This window comes from Spodoptera frugiperda, chromosome 2, assembly GCF_023101765.2.
Source record: "Spodoptera frugiperda isolate SF20-4 chromosome 2, AGI-APGP_CSIRO_Sfru_2.0, whole genome shotgun sequence".
NCBI classification, from domain to species: domain Eukaryota; kingdom Metazoa; phylum Arthropoda; class Insecta; order Lepidoptera; family Noctuidae; genus Spodoptera; species Spodoptera frugiperda.
Genome location: NC_064213.1, coordinates 8,990,644 through 9,003,565, shown reverse-complemented (window position 1 = coordinate 9,003,565; position 12,922 = coordinate 8,990,644). Strand labels below are relative to the sequence as shown.

Genomic DNA, 12,922 nt, shown 5'->3' with positions numbered 1-12,922 from the left:
TGATTTCAAACATAAAAACTAATAGGAGGTAACAACGAGAGTCCCTCTCTCTACCCCATCCATCAAAATTACTGACTTTGAAACGCTCTTTTGGAATAATGTAGGTAGGTAATTATCCTACTTACCTGTTTGTTTTCGTCAATGGCACTAAAACAAAAGAAAGAATAACAAAAAACATTTTAAGTTAACATTTAACTGCCAATTTCCAATTGCCAATTTGCCAATCGATCTTAATCCATAATCTTTGGATCGATCTTTATTTTTAATAGAAACTCTAAAGAACTAATGTCAAAAACAAATTGAAGATTGAAAAGATTGTGATCGGTTATTGAAATCAGCAGTACCTAAGTGGTTGAAATGCTTAAAAAATAAACAACTCACCACTTTAACAAATTGAGTAGCTACCATCAGGTAGATGTACCTAAATGGAGACATAAACTTAGGGAGATAATTAAAATATAATTGGATACAATTTTCGGTGAATAATAATAATTGTCTACTATAACCCTATGCGCCGTAACAAGGTGCGGCTGACAGATGCCTGTATGACATTGACGTCTCTCTTTAGGGATGGACATTAGAAAAATCTTTTTTATCGCTATCGATACTCGCAGCATACATTTAATTCGGTTTAATAATTAAATGTGTCTGTTATTTAGTTGTGCAGTAACTACGTGTATATACCTACTTGTCAAAATAAATATTTTATGACCGACCCCTGAGGTGTTTCAGAGTTTCAGTTTTACAGAACCGTGAAGAATATAAGTGTATATTAGTTTGTATATGTTACTAAAGCAACCACGATCTTTCAGATTAAGTACCACCACGCATTATCAAAGGCGCCGGAAAAGTCTACTACATATTTGTGCTCAGATAAAGTACTCTAGAACCTTCGTACATAATAAACAGCTGTGAAGTGCGTAGGTACTACAAAAAGTTGCGTGCGATTGATGATTTTGCACATTTAGCTTTACTTTATGGCGCGTTTACATTAGGTCGGTCGGTTTTAATTTAATTAACTACACTTCCGAATGATTTACATAATACGAATGTGATACGGCGTAAGGCATAATTTTTAAATCGCATTCGGTTTTACAGAAACTGAATTAATACGGCCAAACCGAATATGGCCAAACGAATATCTGTTTATATTATGGCTGTATAAGGGGCATCTTTAGCCCAGGTAGCGCCTGGGCCTCGGGTGCCAAAAATACTCTAGAACCTTCGTACATAATAAACAGCTGTGAAGTGCGTAGGTACTACAAAAAGGTGCGTGCGATTGATGACTTTTGCACAAGAGTTTTTTTATGCGAGTGACTCTTCGGCGCAACCCTATCTATAAATTAAGAAGCCCCTGTTTACTCTAAAACTTAAAACTAAAAATATGCGAACCATTAAATGAATTATCTAACCTTAAGCTAAAGATAATAACACATTTATATAATTTCAACTAAAGCGCTTAACTACGCCGTAACTTAATTTTTAAATGTGTTGACTAGCGGTTTTATGAATGTGATGCATCCGAGTGTTCATGAGAATTCTTTGGTGCTTGTCATGTTTATGAATCTGTAAAGAAAAAGGTAGGTATTTATTACAGGTGGAAAGTAGGATGACTGGAAACATGGATGCGGTTCTTAACACAAGTATCCAAGATTTCAGAAAGTCTATTTAGAAGACCCGGTGCCCCTTATAGGTGTTGATGAATAACGAGGCAAGAACCTTGATTTTGATCCCCAAATTGCTAGACATTTTTAAGTTGTCCCCGACAAAAGAAAAATGGCATTAGTTAATCAAGATCGAGTTTCATTAGACCTTGTATACAAGTGTGTCCCTACCTAATCCGGAGCTGCGGACTACCGAGCGGGTTTACCGGGGCTCCGGTTCAAAAAGCAGGAGAAGGAACAGGGTGGTTTTTAATCAATAAGCCTCCCCTCGCCCATGGCGAGAGAAGCCATTGGATGATTTTCTCCCCTTAAAAAAATAGTGTGTCCCTACAGACCTCAGTTCTAAAATCTCACCTAAATGATTAGTGCATATCTTTTAGTCGAATAGCAGAATCGTCGGTAGAGATGCGCGTGTCTTCTGTGGGCGCAGTGCTGGTCGTGTTCCACTTGCCCGTGCGCTGGTCGAGCTCCGTCGTGGGCAGCCCGAAGATGCTGCGGAATCTATGGGAAAGAAAAAATAGACAAAAAGAAATTAACTAGTGTTGGACATAATTATATATCATTTGTAAGTCTTGTAAGTGGTGTATTTGTATAAAGTCTATTTAAAAAATGTTTCTCCAATTCAGATATAGGTAGGTATTATATTTTATTCTTACTAGTAATGTAAGTGCCTAATTATTTTGTGATATACTTTAGTTAGTAAACGGATTTACTTTGAACAATTTTTGTATAACGATTTACGTAACTTTTGAATTTTTTTAACGTGTTAAAATCGTGATTTATGTAGACCTACCGAATTAAACCACTTTTTAATTACTGAATATTTTTCGTAGATATTCTTGCATGCTTTGGGTTCAATAAAAATATATAAATATATTTTTTTTTGTTTCGTTTTTATGTTTGATGATATGAAATATTAATAGCTTTTAGTTAGGCCAAAAATGTGTATGCTTTATAATTTTGAAAGTAGTAGTTACGTATGTGTAATTTGTAGCTTATTTCTGTTATTATAGGATTAAGTTTTTAGGTAGGTATATCAAACCCGTATCAACTTGGTGCTGGTACAAAACACGCGTGCGTGATATTTAGTCATTATTTGTTATGAACATCAATAAACGCTTTTCACGGAAAACCGTGTGCATACAAACTTATTAGCTACCTACCTACTCAAGGTCACTGACCGACTGGTGCATCAGTCGGTAAAAGAGACTTAGAAAGTGCTGGGATTTTACGTTTTTCGACATAATCTAGTCGAATGTCGACTAACAGCTTTTTCTCTATTCCTTTTCTTTCCTGTTTTGCAAAGAGCAAAATATTTTCATAAAGAATATTGAAACTTTTTTTAGATAGTTTTGATTTATCACGAAATAATCTAAAATAGTCCTTATTCCGTAAGTAGGTACTGTTAATCAAATTGGTCCAGCCGAGTTTCAATGTAGAGTTATTTAATATTTTTTTAATCGTGTTCCAATTTTAAATGATTACAAAGCACCAGTTCTTTGTACCTATTTGAAGTTAAACAAACAATATTATCTTCTGCAAACACATCAAGTGTCGGTTGTTGACAAATTCCCTTTCACAGAACACAGAATGAACACATGCCCATACATGTTTATTATGTACTTAGTACACAAGCTAGATACACACATATGCGGTATTAGTTCCCGTCAATATTTGTCGGCATTGACTGAATACGGGTATTGTAACAAAATCAGTTTACTTGAGACCTAGCTGTGTGCTTACGGAAATTCGAAGTGAGATTACTTGTGATTCGCAGAAGAAGACTGTTGTTCTTTCATAGGCATAGTGTGGTTGTTCTATATTAATATTGCTTGAGCAATATCAAACACTATTTTATCAATGCCTATCAATCAATAATTGATTGAAACCTAATCCAAACGAAGTTAGCAAAATAATTATTAATTAATTTAGATATTAGACGCATTCCTCAGTCTACAGTCCGTGTTTAAAAATGAGGTTATAGTAATTTTTTTAATAAAATCTTACGCGTCGCCGCCACCTATGGTAGCTGCTACTGCCCACTGGTACACGATCGGGTTTTGATCGAACCATCGAGCAGAGGGAACAATATATTGGCTTCAATAGTACCGTTATGCCTACAAATAATAGTAATTATATTATAAGACAAAGATATATGTAGTAGTGGCTGCCTCGTTGGTTGAGTAGTCGCAAGTGCGGTCTCGGGCTCAATTCCTGTGTCCTTTGGTGGGCAAAGTATTACTGGGCTTGTGCCCAGTTGCACAGAGTCTGGAATTGTGCCCAGTATATGGCAATAGGCTCACCCCTATTACATGGAACTTATAACACAAATGGTAAAAAGTGGGTGTACAGTGGCATTACATGCTACAGCATGTGGTGTATATTACAATGTACACCTCTGCGTACCCCTTCGTAGATAAAAGGCGTGATGATACGAAAATATTTGCAGTATCTACAAGTACAGATTGAAAAAGTCCCGTCTTAACAGCAAATATTAACTTATACTTAATCCATTTTGTAATGATGACGTACCTCTTTTGTACCAAGTTGCGTACTTTCTTCTTCCATACGAATATTAGGAAGACGAATATACCGAGTCCGATGTTTGATATGTCGGTGATGATCCAGTACCAGTTGGAGCCTCCGATCGCAAAGCTCAGGAGTTCCACCGTCCAGTTCACTCCCATCACCATGAACAGCTTCAGGTAGAGGCCGTATCTGGAATAAAAAAGGTTTTATGATTTAAAATAACTAAAAAGTAAGTACAAAGCTAATGAACTTTCAGTTTCACCTGTTGAAACCAAATTATTGATACGATACCAACATTTGGATACCCGAAACACCAGAGGCGTTACAAGTATGTTGCCGGCCTTTTGGGAGTTAAGAATTTAAGGATTGTTGGGGAATAGGGGATTGGGAAGATTGGGAAATATTGAATAATTGGTAATTTATGTATAGTAGACTGTAGAGTTTTGAAGAATCATGCAAGAAAGTATAAATAATTCTAGCTAGGAACTTAATTCGAGAAAAATAATTGTGACTAAGTGAAGGCTAAATAAATTGGTACATACGAGTATGTATTCATACGAGTACCTGAATAACTGGCCTTTGTAAATTCTTACTCTGTATTCATCCAGGGCACAAACATTAATATTGTTGGATACGAGATACCCACGGTCCACAACGATATGGCCAATAGTTTACCCCAGAGGACGGACGGTGGAACCATGGGATATATTTATATGTAAGTTAATGTTCGTTCTTTATTTAGGCTTTACTCTAACAACAAGAAAAAAATATTTAATCGAATTAATTAAATCATTCAAGAGTTACGTCACATTTATGTGCGTATTATCCTACATTTCGGAGATTTTGTTTTAATTGGTTACGAGCATTCCAATAATAATTTTCATAGAAATTGAATATGAATGGATTCGTTGTAAATAATCTAGGTACTGGAATTATAGAACATATAAAAGAGGTCTCTTCTGCGGAATATACATTAGATATGAACATTTAAGAAGATGTAGAAACAATGAAATCATCTCAAAAGGATAGATATACATTTAGAGATATTATTTATTAACGTGTTGTATGACTTGTATGAGTTCCTTTATGAAATACGGAGCGTTCTCAAGACGCTGGCCAGCTGCTATTTTACACAAATAAACATATCTTTCGCTGTGGAAGTGTTCACACAATGGTTGCGCGAGGTACATACATACATACATACGTACACATGTATAAACAATGACTGTTTAAAGAATATTTAGACAATTTTACGACATCTCCATGACGGACTATTTGTTTGTTTTATTTTGTATTATGACTTGTTTAAGTAAGTGATAACTCTGGGTAAACTAGTTAAAAATATATTGGTTTAAATTCCAAACTCAGACAAGACATTTACTGATGACTTAAACTATTCCTTAGTAAAGATTTTGTTTGAAAAACAATTACTAAGGACTGGGTTAAGTAACCATGAAATGGCTCTGAGTAAGGCAGAAAAGGTATTTTTTCTACCTATCCAACTACACATTTCTTTATGAACTACAGCTAGAAATCGTTAGCTAACTAATGAAGGAATCAATTATCATTTGTCTAGTCGGCTAACGATGGTAGGTACTTATCTATTAGATACGTCATAACAGAAATGTCAAAGAATAAAGTAAAGTACAAATTCGCATATTTTGGAGTTTTATTAGGTTCTTTTGCTAGGAGCAAAAGAACCAATTGTGAATACACCATAGATATTAGATACTTTATACTATACAATTTATAAATAAACAAAATAACATTATGTATTTGCTGCCAACTTACATGACATACCCTACGTTTACTTACCTACCTATACAAATAGGTAGTATTAGATATACAATAATGAAATAAATAGATATAAGATATTACAGATACAATACATCTTTACAAGTGCAAAAAAAAAGTAGTTAAAAGAACAATCCAAAAAAAGAAATGACCAAAAGAAATATAGTACCTACCTATCTTATCCCTAAAAGTTTTGTAGTTAAGATAAAAGTTAGAAAGCAACCCTATCTGAAATATCTTCGTAGTTGAATAACGCCCACGGCACCAGATACCGTACTCAAATTCACCAACATGACTGCAGCAGTTTTATCTCTCCGTTAATGGATATTCTCGACAGCATTTATTTATAAAAAACGTTGGGTATTTTTTAACCTTTCTTTCTCCGTTAATGAGAAGATAAGCGATTGCAAATGTGAGACGTAATTGTACCTACCATATATCTAATCTTGTAGAAGGTAGAGCTAAAATCTCTTCTTATCAGGCATGTAATTATAGTCACCATGCATAATACATGTGTTATAATGCATATTTTTGCATTGAAGTTCATGCTCAAAGACTTAGGTAAACCACCGTTTACGTGCATCTTTTCGAGCTCGCGAACATGCGAAAATGTTTTAACCAAAACTATCGATAGTGTGTTTACGAGTAGGTATAGGTAAACTTCATGTTTAAAATAGAATTTTGCACTGGTGTACCTAAGTACAAACATGACTTAGTAAAACTCATCATCATCATCATCAGCCTCTCGTCCACTGCTGAACCTAGGCATCTTCAATGGCTCGCCACTGAGCTCGATCTTCAGCTCTACGCATCCAACCACCACCAGCCTTACGGATATCGTCACTTCACCTAGCTGGAGGGCGCCCTACACTATGTACGCTTGTCTTGACGCGATCTCTTAAAACTTCGATTACTTAATAAATACATTTAACCTAGGTACCTAATACCTAATATCGTCGCAACTATGTATAAGGATAAAGAATATACAAACAAAGTAAATCTCCATTCAATTTGCATTCAGTTTAGAAGTTAAGATTAAATTCGCAACACATTGGGATTAGACTGTGTCCTCCGTAGTATCCAGGCAATCAAACTTCGTTTAGTGGCTTTTGTTCGTGCAGTCTGCATGGAAAGTCTGCACTGCTCTGCATACCAATACTACATATGACGCACGTAGGGTGCCCATAACAACCTAGGTATATATTTACAGAAAATAGAGCTTTGGGTTACCTAGACAGGCGTGTGATTATGGTAAAACGGTGTGAATAGGAATCGAGAAGTGAATAGACAAAAGAGATGGGTGAATAAATACTAAGTACTAATAATTTTTCCTATTCACCGCTCTTCTGCCTCTATTCACCTCTCAATTCCTATTCACCCCGTTTTAAGGTTCCTGTCGTAGCTTGAAGCTATTCGAGGAAACCGTAATATTTAAATATTGGGGGATATTTGCCATATTTATACATAAATCATTACAAAAGTAATTTATACATAAATAAGTTCTAATGATAGTTTTTTTTCACTTGTTGGTTTAATTAGTTTAACTGAAATCACGGCTCGTCTATTGATTAACACTGAGCACGATTCATTCAACCCGTGTCAATTCATAATAGTTTCGCCCACGTTGTTCAATAAGGGACTTATACTAATCTCTCAGCCGTAACATTCGTCATGAACTACATTGATGTCGCACTAATGGAGAATTTAATTATTTGCTCAGTGAAATTGAATATTTCAAACTAAACCAGAAGTAGGTATTTAATGCCTATTTTCATTTGTTATCCTGGATCATTATTGCATAGGTACTAATTTGTTTTTCGTTGAACAAAATTAAAACTAGACCGCGTTCAGCGCTTTGATAGGCCAGCTCCAATGAACCAACCCATCACCCAGAACGCCAAACGCCGTCTCGTTTCGATCTCGTTCAACGTACAACAAACTCGTATTATGCCCTCTGAATTTGTCGAGTCTTTATCTAGACACACGGCAGTGTGTCCGCCAAGTTCGAGCAAAAAACCGACACACCGGCCGTGGGTTATATTACACGAACCATTTCGGGCCAAGTTCGACCCACCTATAACTCAAAATCTATTTTATCTACGCATATGAAATTTCTAGTATCTGTCGAGATCTACTTACTTATCTAAAATACAAAATTTCATAAATGTACCTATTGTAGGTCTTGAGATATCGATGTCAGAAAATCGCTATTTTTACTATACACTCACTGACTGACTGACTCACTCACTCATCAAAAACCTAGACCACTTCCAATGGTCGTATTGACTTGAAATTTGGCATGGAGGTAGGTCTTTAGGTCAAGGTAAAGGAAAAAATCTGAAAATGGCCAAGTGTGAGTCGGTTTTAAAAATAATGAAGGTGTAAATTCATACCCCTAAGGAACTAAAACAAAAAAATATCTATATCTTCCAATGGTCGTACCGACCTAAAATTCGTTATGAAGGTTTGTATTTAGTCAAAGTAAAGTAAAATAAGAAAAAAAGAAAATAAACCTCACAAAAATAAATGAAATCCCACCCAAAACATAAATGTGAAAGGCTGCCAAGTTCGATAATATTGGAATGCTTCGCCTATAAAAGAAGTGAGATCTAAATAAGTACCAAGTTCCATACACAGACTTCAGTTAAAAATGATATAACTTGGCAAGTTTTAATAGAAAATTATATACTTGACTCATTGCGTTTAGTAGGTTTATAACAAAGTGTGTGAAAACTTGCCAACTTGTTATATCATTTTTAACTGAGGGCTGTGTATGGAACTTGGTACTTATTTAGATCTCACTTCTTTTATAGGCGAAGCATTCCAATATTATCGAACTTGGCAGCCTTTCACATTTATGTTTTGGGTGGGATTATACATATATGTAGATAACAAAAAATATCTTTCACAACACGTTTAAAAGCGGATAAAGTAAAACATCTGAAAATAAAAACAAACCTAACGTACTAAGAAATAAAGTACAGAGTGAATTAATTACCTTTGTTTGTCTTTCTTAAGCTTGTCACTTCGCGAGGACTCCGCGCCTTTCAAGATGGCAGTCTCTTGTCTAATGGAACGAATGCGGTGCGCAGTCACGGAGAAGAATACCACGTTGCATACCACCAGTATCAGCACAGGAATGAAGAAGTATACCAGGTCACTCACCCAGTCTAAGAAAGAGAAAAAAATATTGTATTCAATTTAAAAACTAGGTAAATTAGTCCTTGTTACGATTGATCGATGGTTCAGAACTTCAGAATTCCCGGTAAACAAAAATACATTTTCGTCAAAACTAAACGAATGTTCTTTTCAATTAACTCCTAAGTTTAGAAAGACGGAAAAGTTAGGAGAGATAATGGAAGTAAGATAAAGCCTGTCAGCTGCCGGATAATTGATTTCCGAAAACAAACCCACACGCTTAACGATTCGCCAGCATATTTTGCGAAATGGGTTTTAGATGTTTCTGGTACCAACTCCACAAGATAAGCTTGTGATTAAGAAGGCTTAAGGTAGAATTAATTCTTTTTTTTTTCATTAATCTGTCGAGTCTTCCTACATACATAATACTAATAGCTACTCCCGTGCGGTTTCACTTGCTGCTCGGTTCTTATTGCACATAGCGTGATGTTTTATAGCCTGTAACCTTGCAGGATAAATGCCCAACAGAAAAATAATTATTCAAGTTAGTTTCAGAGATTAGCGAGTTCAAACAAACCAACTCTGTGTACCTATTAGTAAGCTTTATGTATCCTGTTAAGTATAGATTAGTATAGCATGAGTGATAAATTTATTATTTTGTCGTAATCATTTCTCCGTTTCAGCAAAATAATCATCAATTTTATAATTTCAAGTAAATTTTTATATTCAATTCGCCACCCATAGCTCGGCAACCCTACCACCCACAACAACAGAAGCCACACTCATACATAAAGCGAACTTGCGTTGTGTTAGGGTTGAACGTCGTATTGTGGCATTCATTTTATATGAATGAGACCGCTTTACGCTTCTGTGAATCCATTTTACTGTTGCATTTTTATATTGGCATGTGAACTGTCATATTTTTTTATGCGAAACATGAATAATCTTTATAGGAACGTTCGGTATGATTTAAGACCCATTTATTTTTCCTACTAAAAGTAGGTAGGTCTTTAGGAATGTTTATATTTTTCTTTATGTTACTTTGTTGTTATTTTACTGAAAATGTTATTAGCAGTGAGCCTTGGGAGCGAATGGGTTGCAACTTTGTAATTATTGTTAGTCGGAAAGCTCAGTTAATGGCGGGCATAACACGACATTGTTGATATTGTGGCTAACTGGCTAAGTACTAATCAATATTGTTTGATGGTCACAGAAGAATATATGTCTCAGTAAATCACGTGAAACGCACGTTAGTAGGTAATAACATCTGTACTTTAGTATAAGCAGTAAATCGCGTGTGTACGTAATTTTATTATTTCATTACACCGGAATTATTATGTAAGTAACGACTTACGACACAGATTAAGCTCCACACTGATGGATACTCAAGTTAATTAACAATTAAACATGATTACAATTTGTCGAGCCCAAGGAAACACATATGACTTAATTTAAACCACATATTTGTTATAATCTTGGCTGACAATATACGAAAAATGAGCGAAATAGGCCCAGTAATTAAGTCAAAATCTGTTTTTTTTAGCTAATTTGAACACTGTTTAATGTAGACGAGTGGACGAGTACTACTTGTAGTTTCATATAAGTCATATGAGCGATCTCCATACTGTGTGGACTCTTGACACAACATCACACAACACAACATTCTAAAATCAACTTTAACACCTAAAAAACAAAGTTGACTTACCAATAAACCAGCATCTCTTCGTTCCAAATCCGGGTTTGATGATATGAGCGGGGAGGTCTCCAAACTGCATGCCGGCTGTGATGCCAGTGAGGATGAGAGGCACGCCCCAAGCATAGAGGCCGTATAACAGAAACCTCCTTCGTTCTCTTCTCTTATTGGTGCTGCCACCTCGATAGCCACTGTTATTTTTAACAAAGTTTTTATAAGATCTGCAATTAAAAGCCGAGGTGCGTACCCCAGCGGAATTCGATTGATATGGTAGATAGTATTATAGTCTTTATGTACTTGATGGTAAGTACTATATTTACATCTATAGGATAATGTGCAGAAAGTTTTTGATGATTTGGAGCTGAAGAAGAATTACCATTTGTATTCTATTTGTGAAATTCTTTTTGTGTAAAGTTTTTCTATGCTTTGATAACTAGATTAGTATTTTATAGGGACAGTATCGGGACTAAATATTGTCAATGTAGAATTCAATAACTAATACATAATGGTAATATATACATAACGTTCTTAATGGAAAAGTCACTGTTCTGGAAAATTATATGAAGTAGACGAGTAAAGATAAAACTTCATATCGATAAATATATTTGTGTTTTCATAATCGTGACTGTACAAACTGTTTATGTGACCACTATAAGTTTAATTCTCTAAAAAAATATGTAGGTATATAATATGTACGACAGTCTAGCAAGACACCATCCATGCACATTTCACAGGATCTACCAAATAAATACAAATAAAAATACTGGAACCACATAATATGAACACTATGTAGTAAGGTTCGCGTCCACAGGCCCGCATTGTAAGCAACGGATTTTAGTTTGTCTTGTATAGAAACTCATACAACTGCGTCCACTGATCCGCATCGTCCGGACCGCATCATCGGCAATGCTTGCATGCGATGTGTACTGATGACGTCATACGGAATGCGTACGATGTATGTGATGCGAACGATGCGGGCCTGTGGACGCATACCTTAAGGCCTCGGCCTCGAATTTTGCGGGCAGCGGGGCGGCGGCGGCGCGGGAGCGGGAGCGGGGCGGCGGCGGCGGACCCGTTCTCGAAACTAGCGGGCAGATCGCGCGGCACTACAGCGGTGTAGTGTTGTGTTCGTGGTTGTGTTGTCGAGATATTTGTTTTTATTAGCGAACGAAATCTTTTTGATTCAAATTTATTCCTAACGCTCGATTTACTGTGGGCAAAAGAAGAAGACCTACTATAGGGCAAGGAAAATAAATGGCGAGTTTTATCGAAATTATGAAGAACAAAGACAAAATCCCGACAAATTCTACGACTACACTAGAATGAGTGTAGAAACTTTTGACTATATTCTTGAAACTATCAAGAGTGATTTCAGTTTTTGCTTTAGTCTTCAATATTCAGTTCGTTTTTTATTTCTTCCCATAATTGGTTAATTTTTCTTCTATTTTTATGGTTCACATCTTTGCTGTTCCGTATGGGTGTCCTCTCAAAGATTGCCGAAATCATTTGCTCTTGCACGTCCGAGGACATTTTGATACGTCACAAAAAAAAATGTAGGTACACAACACTATACTACAATGCAGACGCGCAACGCGGGCGGTCACCGCTTGACTGGAGTGCACCGCTCGTTGCCCGCTCCCGCGCCGCTCCCGCGCCGCTGTTTTCGAAAACCGGTCCATTTGATTATACGCAAAAGATCCTGCCGCTGCCGCGCCGCCGCCGCCGCCGCCCCGCTGCCCGCAAAATTCGAGGCCGAGGCCTAAGGCCTATGAATAAGACAGTCTTAACCGTGCGTGGGTGCTTTTCTCAGTACTCGCTATAAAGTCACATAGACGAGTAAATTATTAATTTAAACTTCGAATAATAAATGGCCAGATTCATACCTTGTTTTACCACCTACACATAAACTTATGTGACTGACAGTTCATGCAAATTACGTTCTTAATTCAAATTAATTTGGTACATGGCATCCAGAAATTGTGTAACAGGCCTTAAATCAGCCACATCTATCACTGCCTATTAAAAGCGTTCTAAACAGCCAGTCTTCACAACGTGACCCGGATTTAAGTGGGGTCCTGAATGGAATATAAAGCACCTTTGGGAA

General features: G+C 36.3%; 1 protein-coding gene across 3 annotated transcripts in view; it reads right to left on the bottom strand.

Annotated features, from left to right (window-relative positions):
• Positions 1 to 1,152: 1,152 nt before the first annotated feature.
• LOC118269177 (G-protein coupled receptor Mth2) overlaps positions 1,153 to 12,922 on the bottom strand; it is a 47,172-nt gene continuing 35,402 nt past the window's right edge. For 2 of the 3 annotated variants that reach the window (XM_035584144.2, XM_035584146.2), the window contains 5 exons: positions 10,831 to 11,009; positions 8,986 to 9,157; positions 4,197 to 4,382; positions 2,019 to 2,165; positions 1,153 to 1,566 (listed from right to left, as the gene is read on the bottom strand). In XM_035584144.2, coding sequence (XP_035440037.1) covers positions 2,027 to 2,165; positions 4,197 to 4,382; positions 8,986 to 9,157; positions 10,831 to 11,009 — 676 coding nt within the window. In that variant the 3' untranslated portion in view covers positions 1,153 to 1,566; positions 2,019 to 2,026. Of the gene's footprint in view, positions 1,567 to 2,018; positions 2,166 to 4,196; positions 4,383 to 8,985; positions 9,158 to 10,830; positions 11,040 to 12,922 lie in introns of all 3 variants that reach the window. The other variant, XM_035584145.2, reaches the window with a different exon arrangement.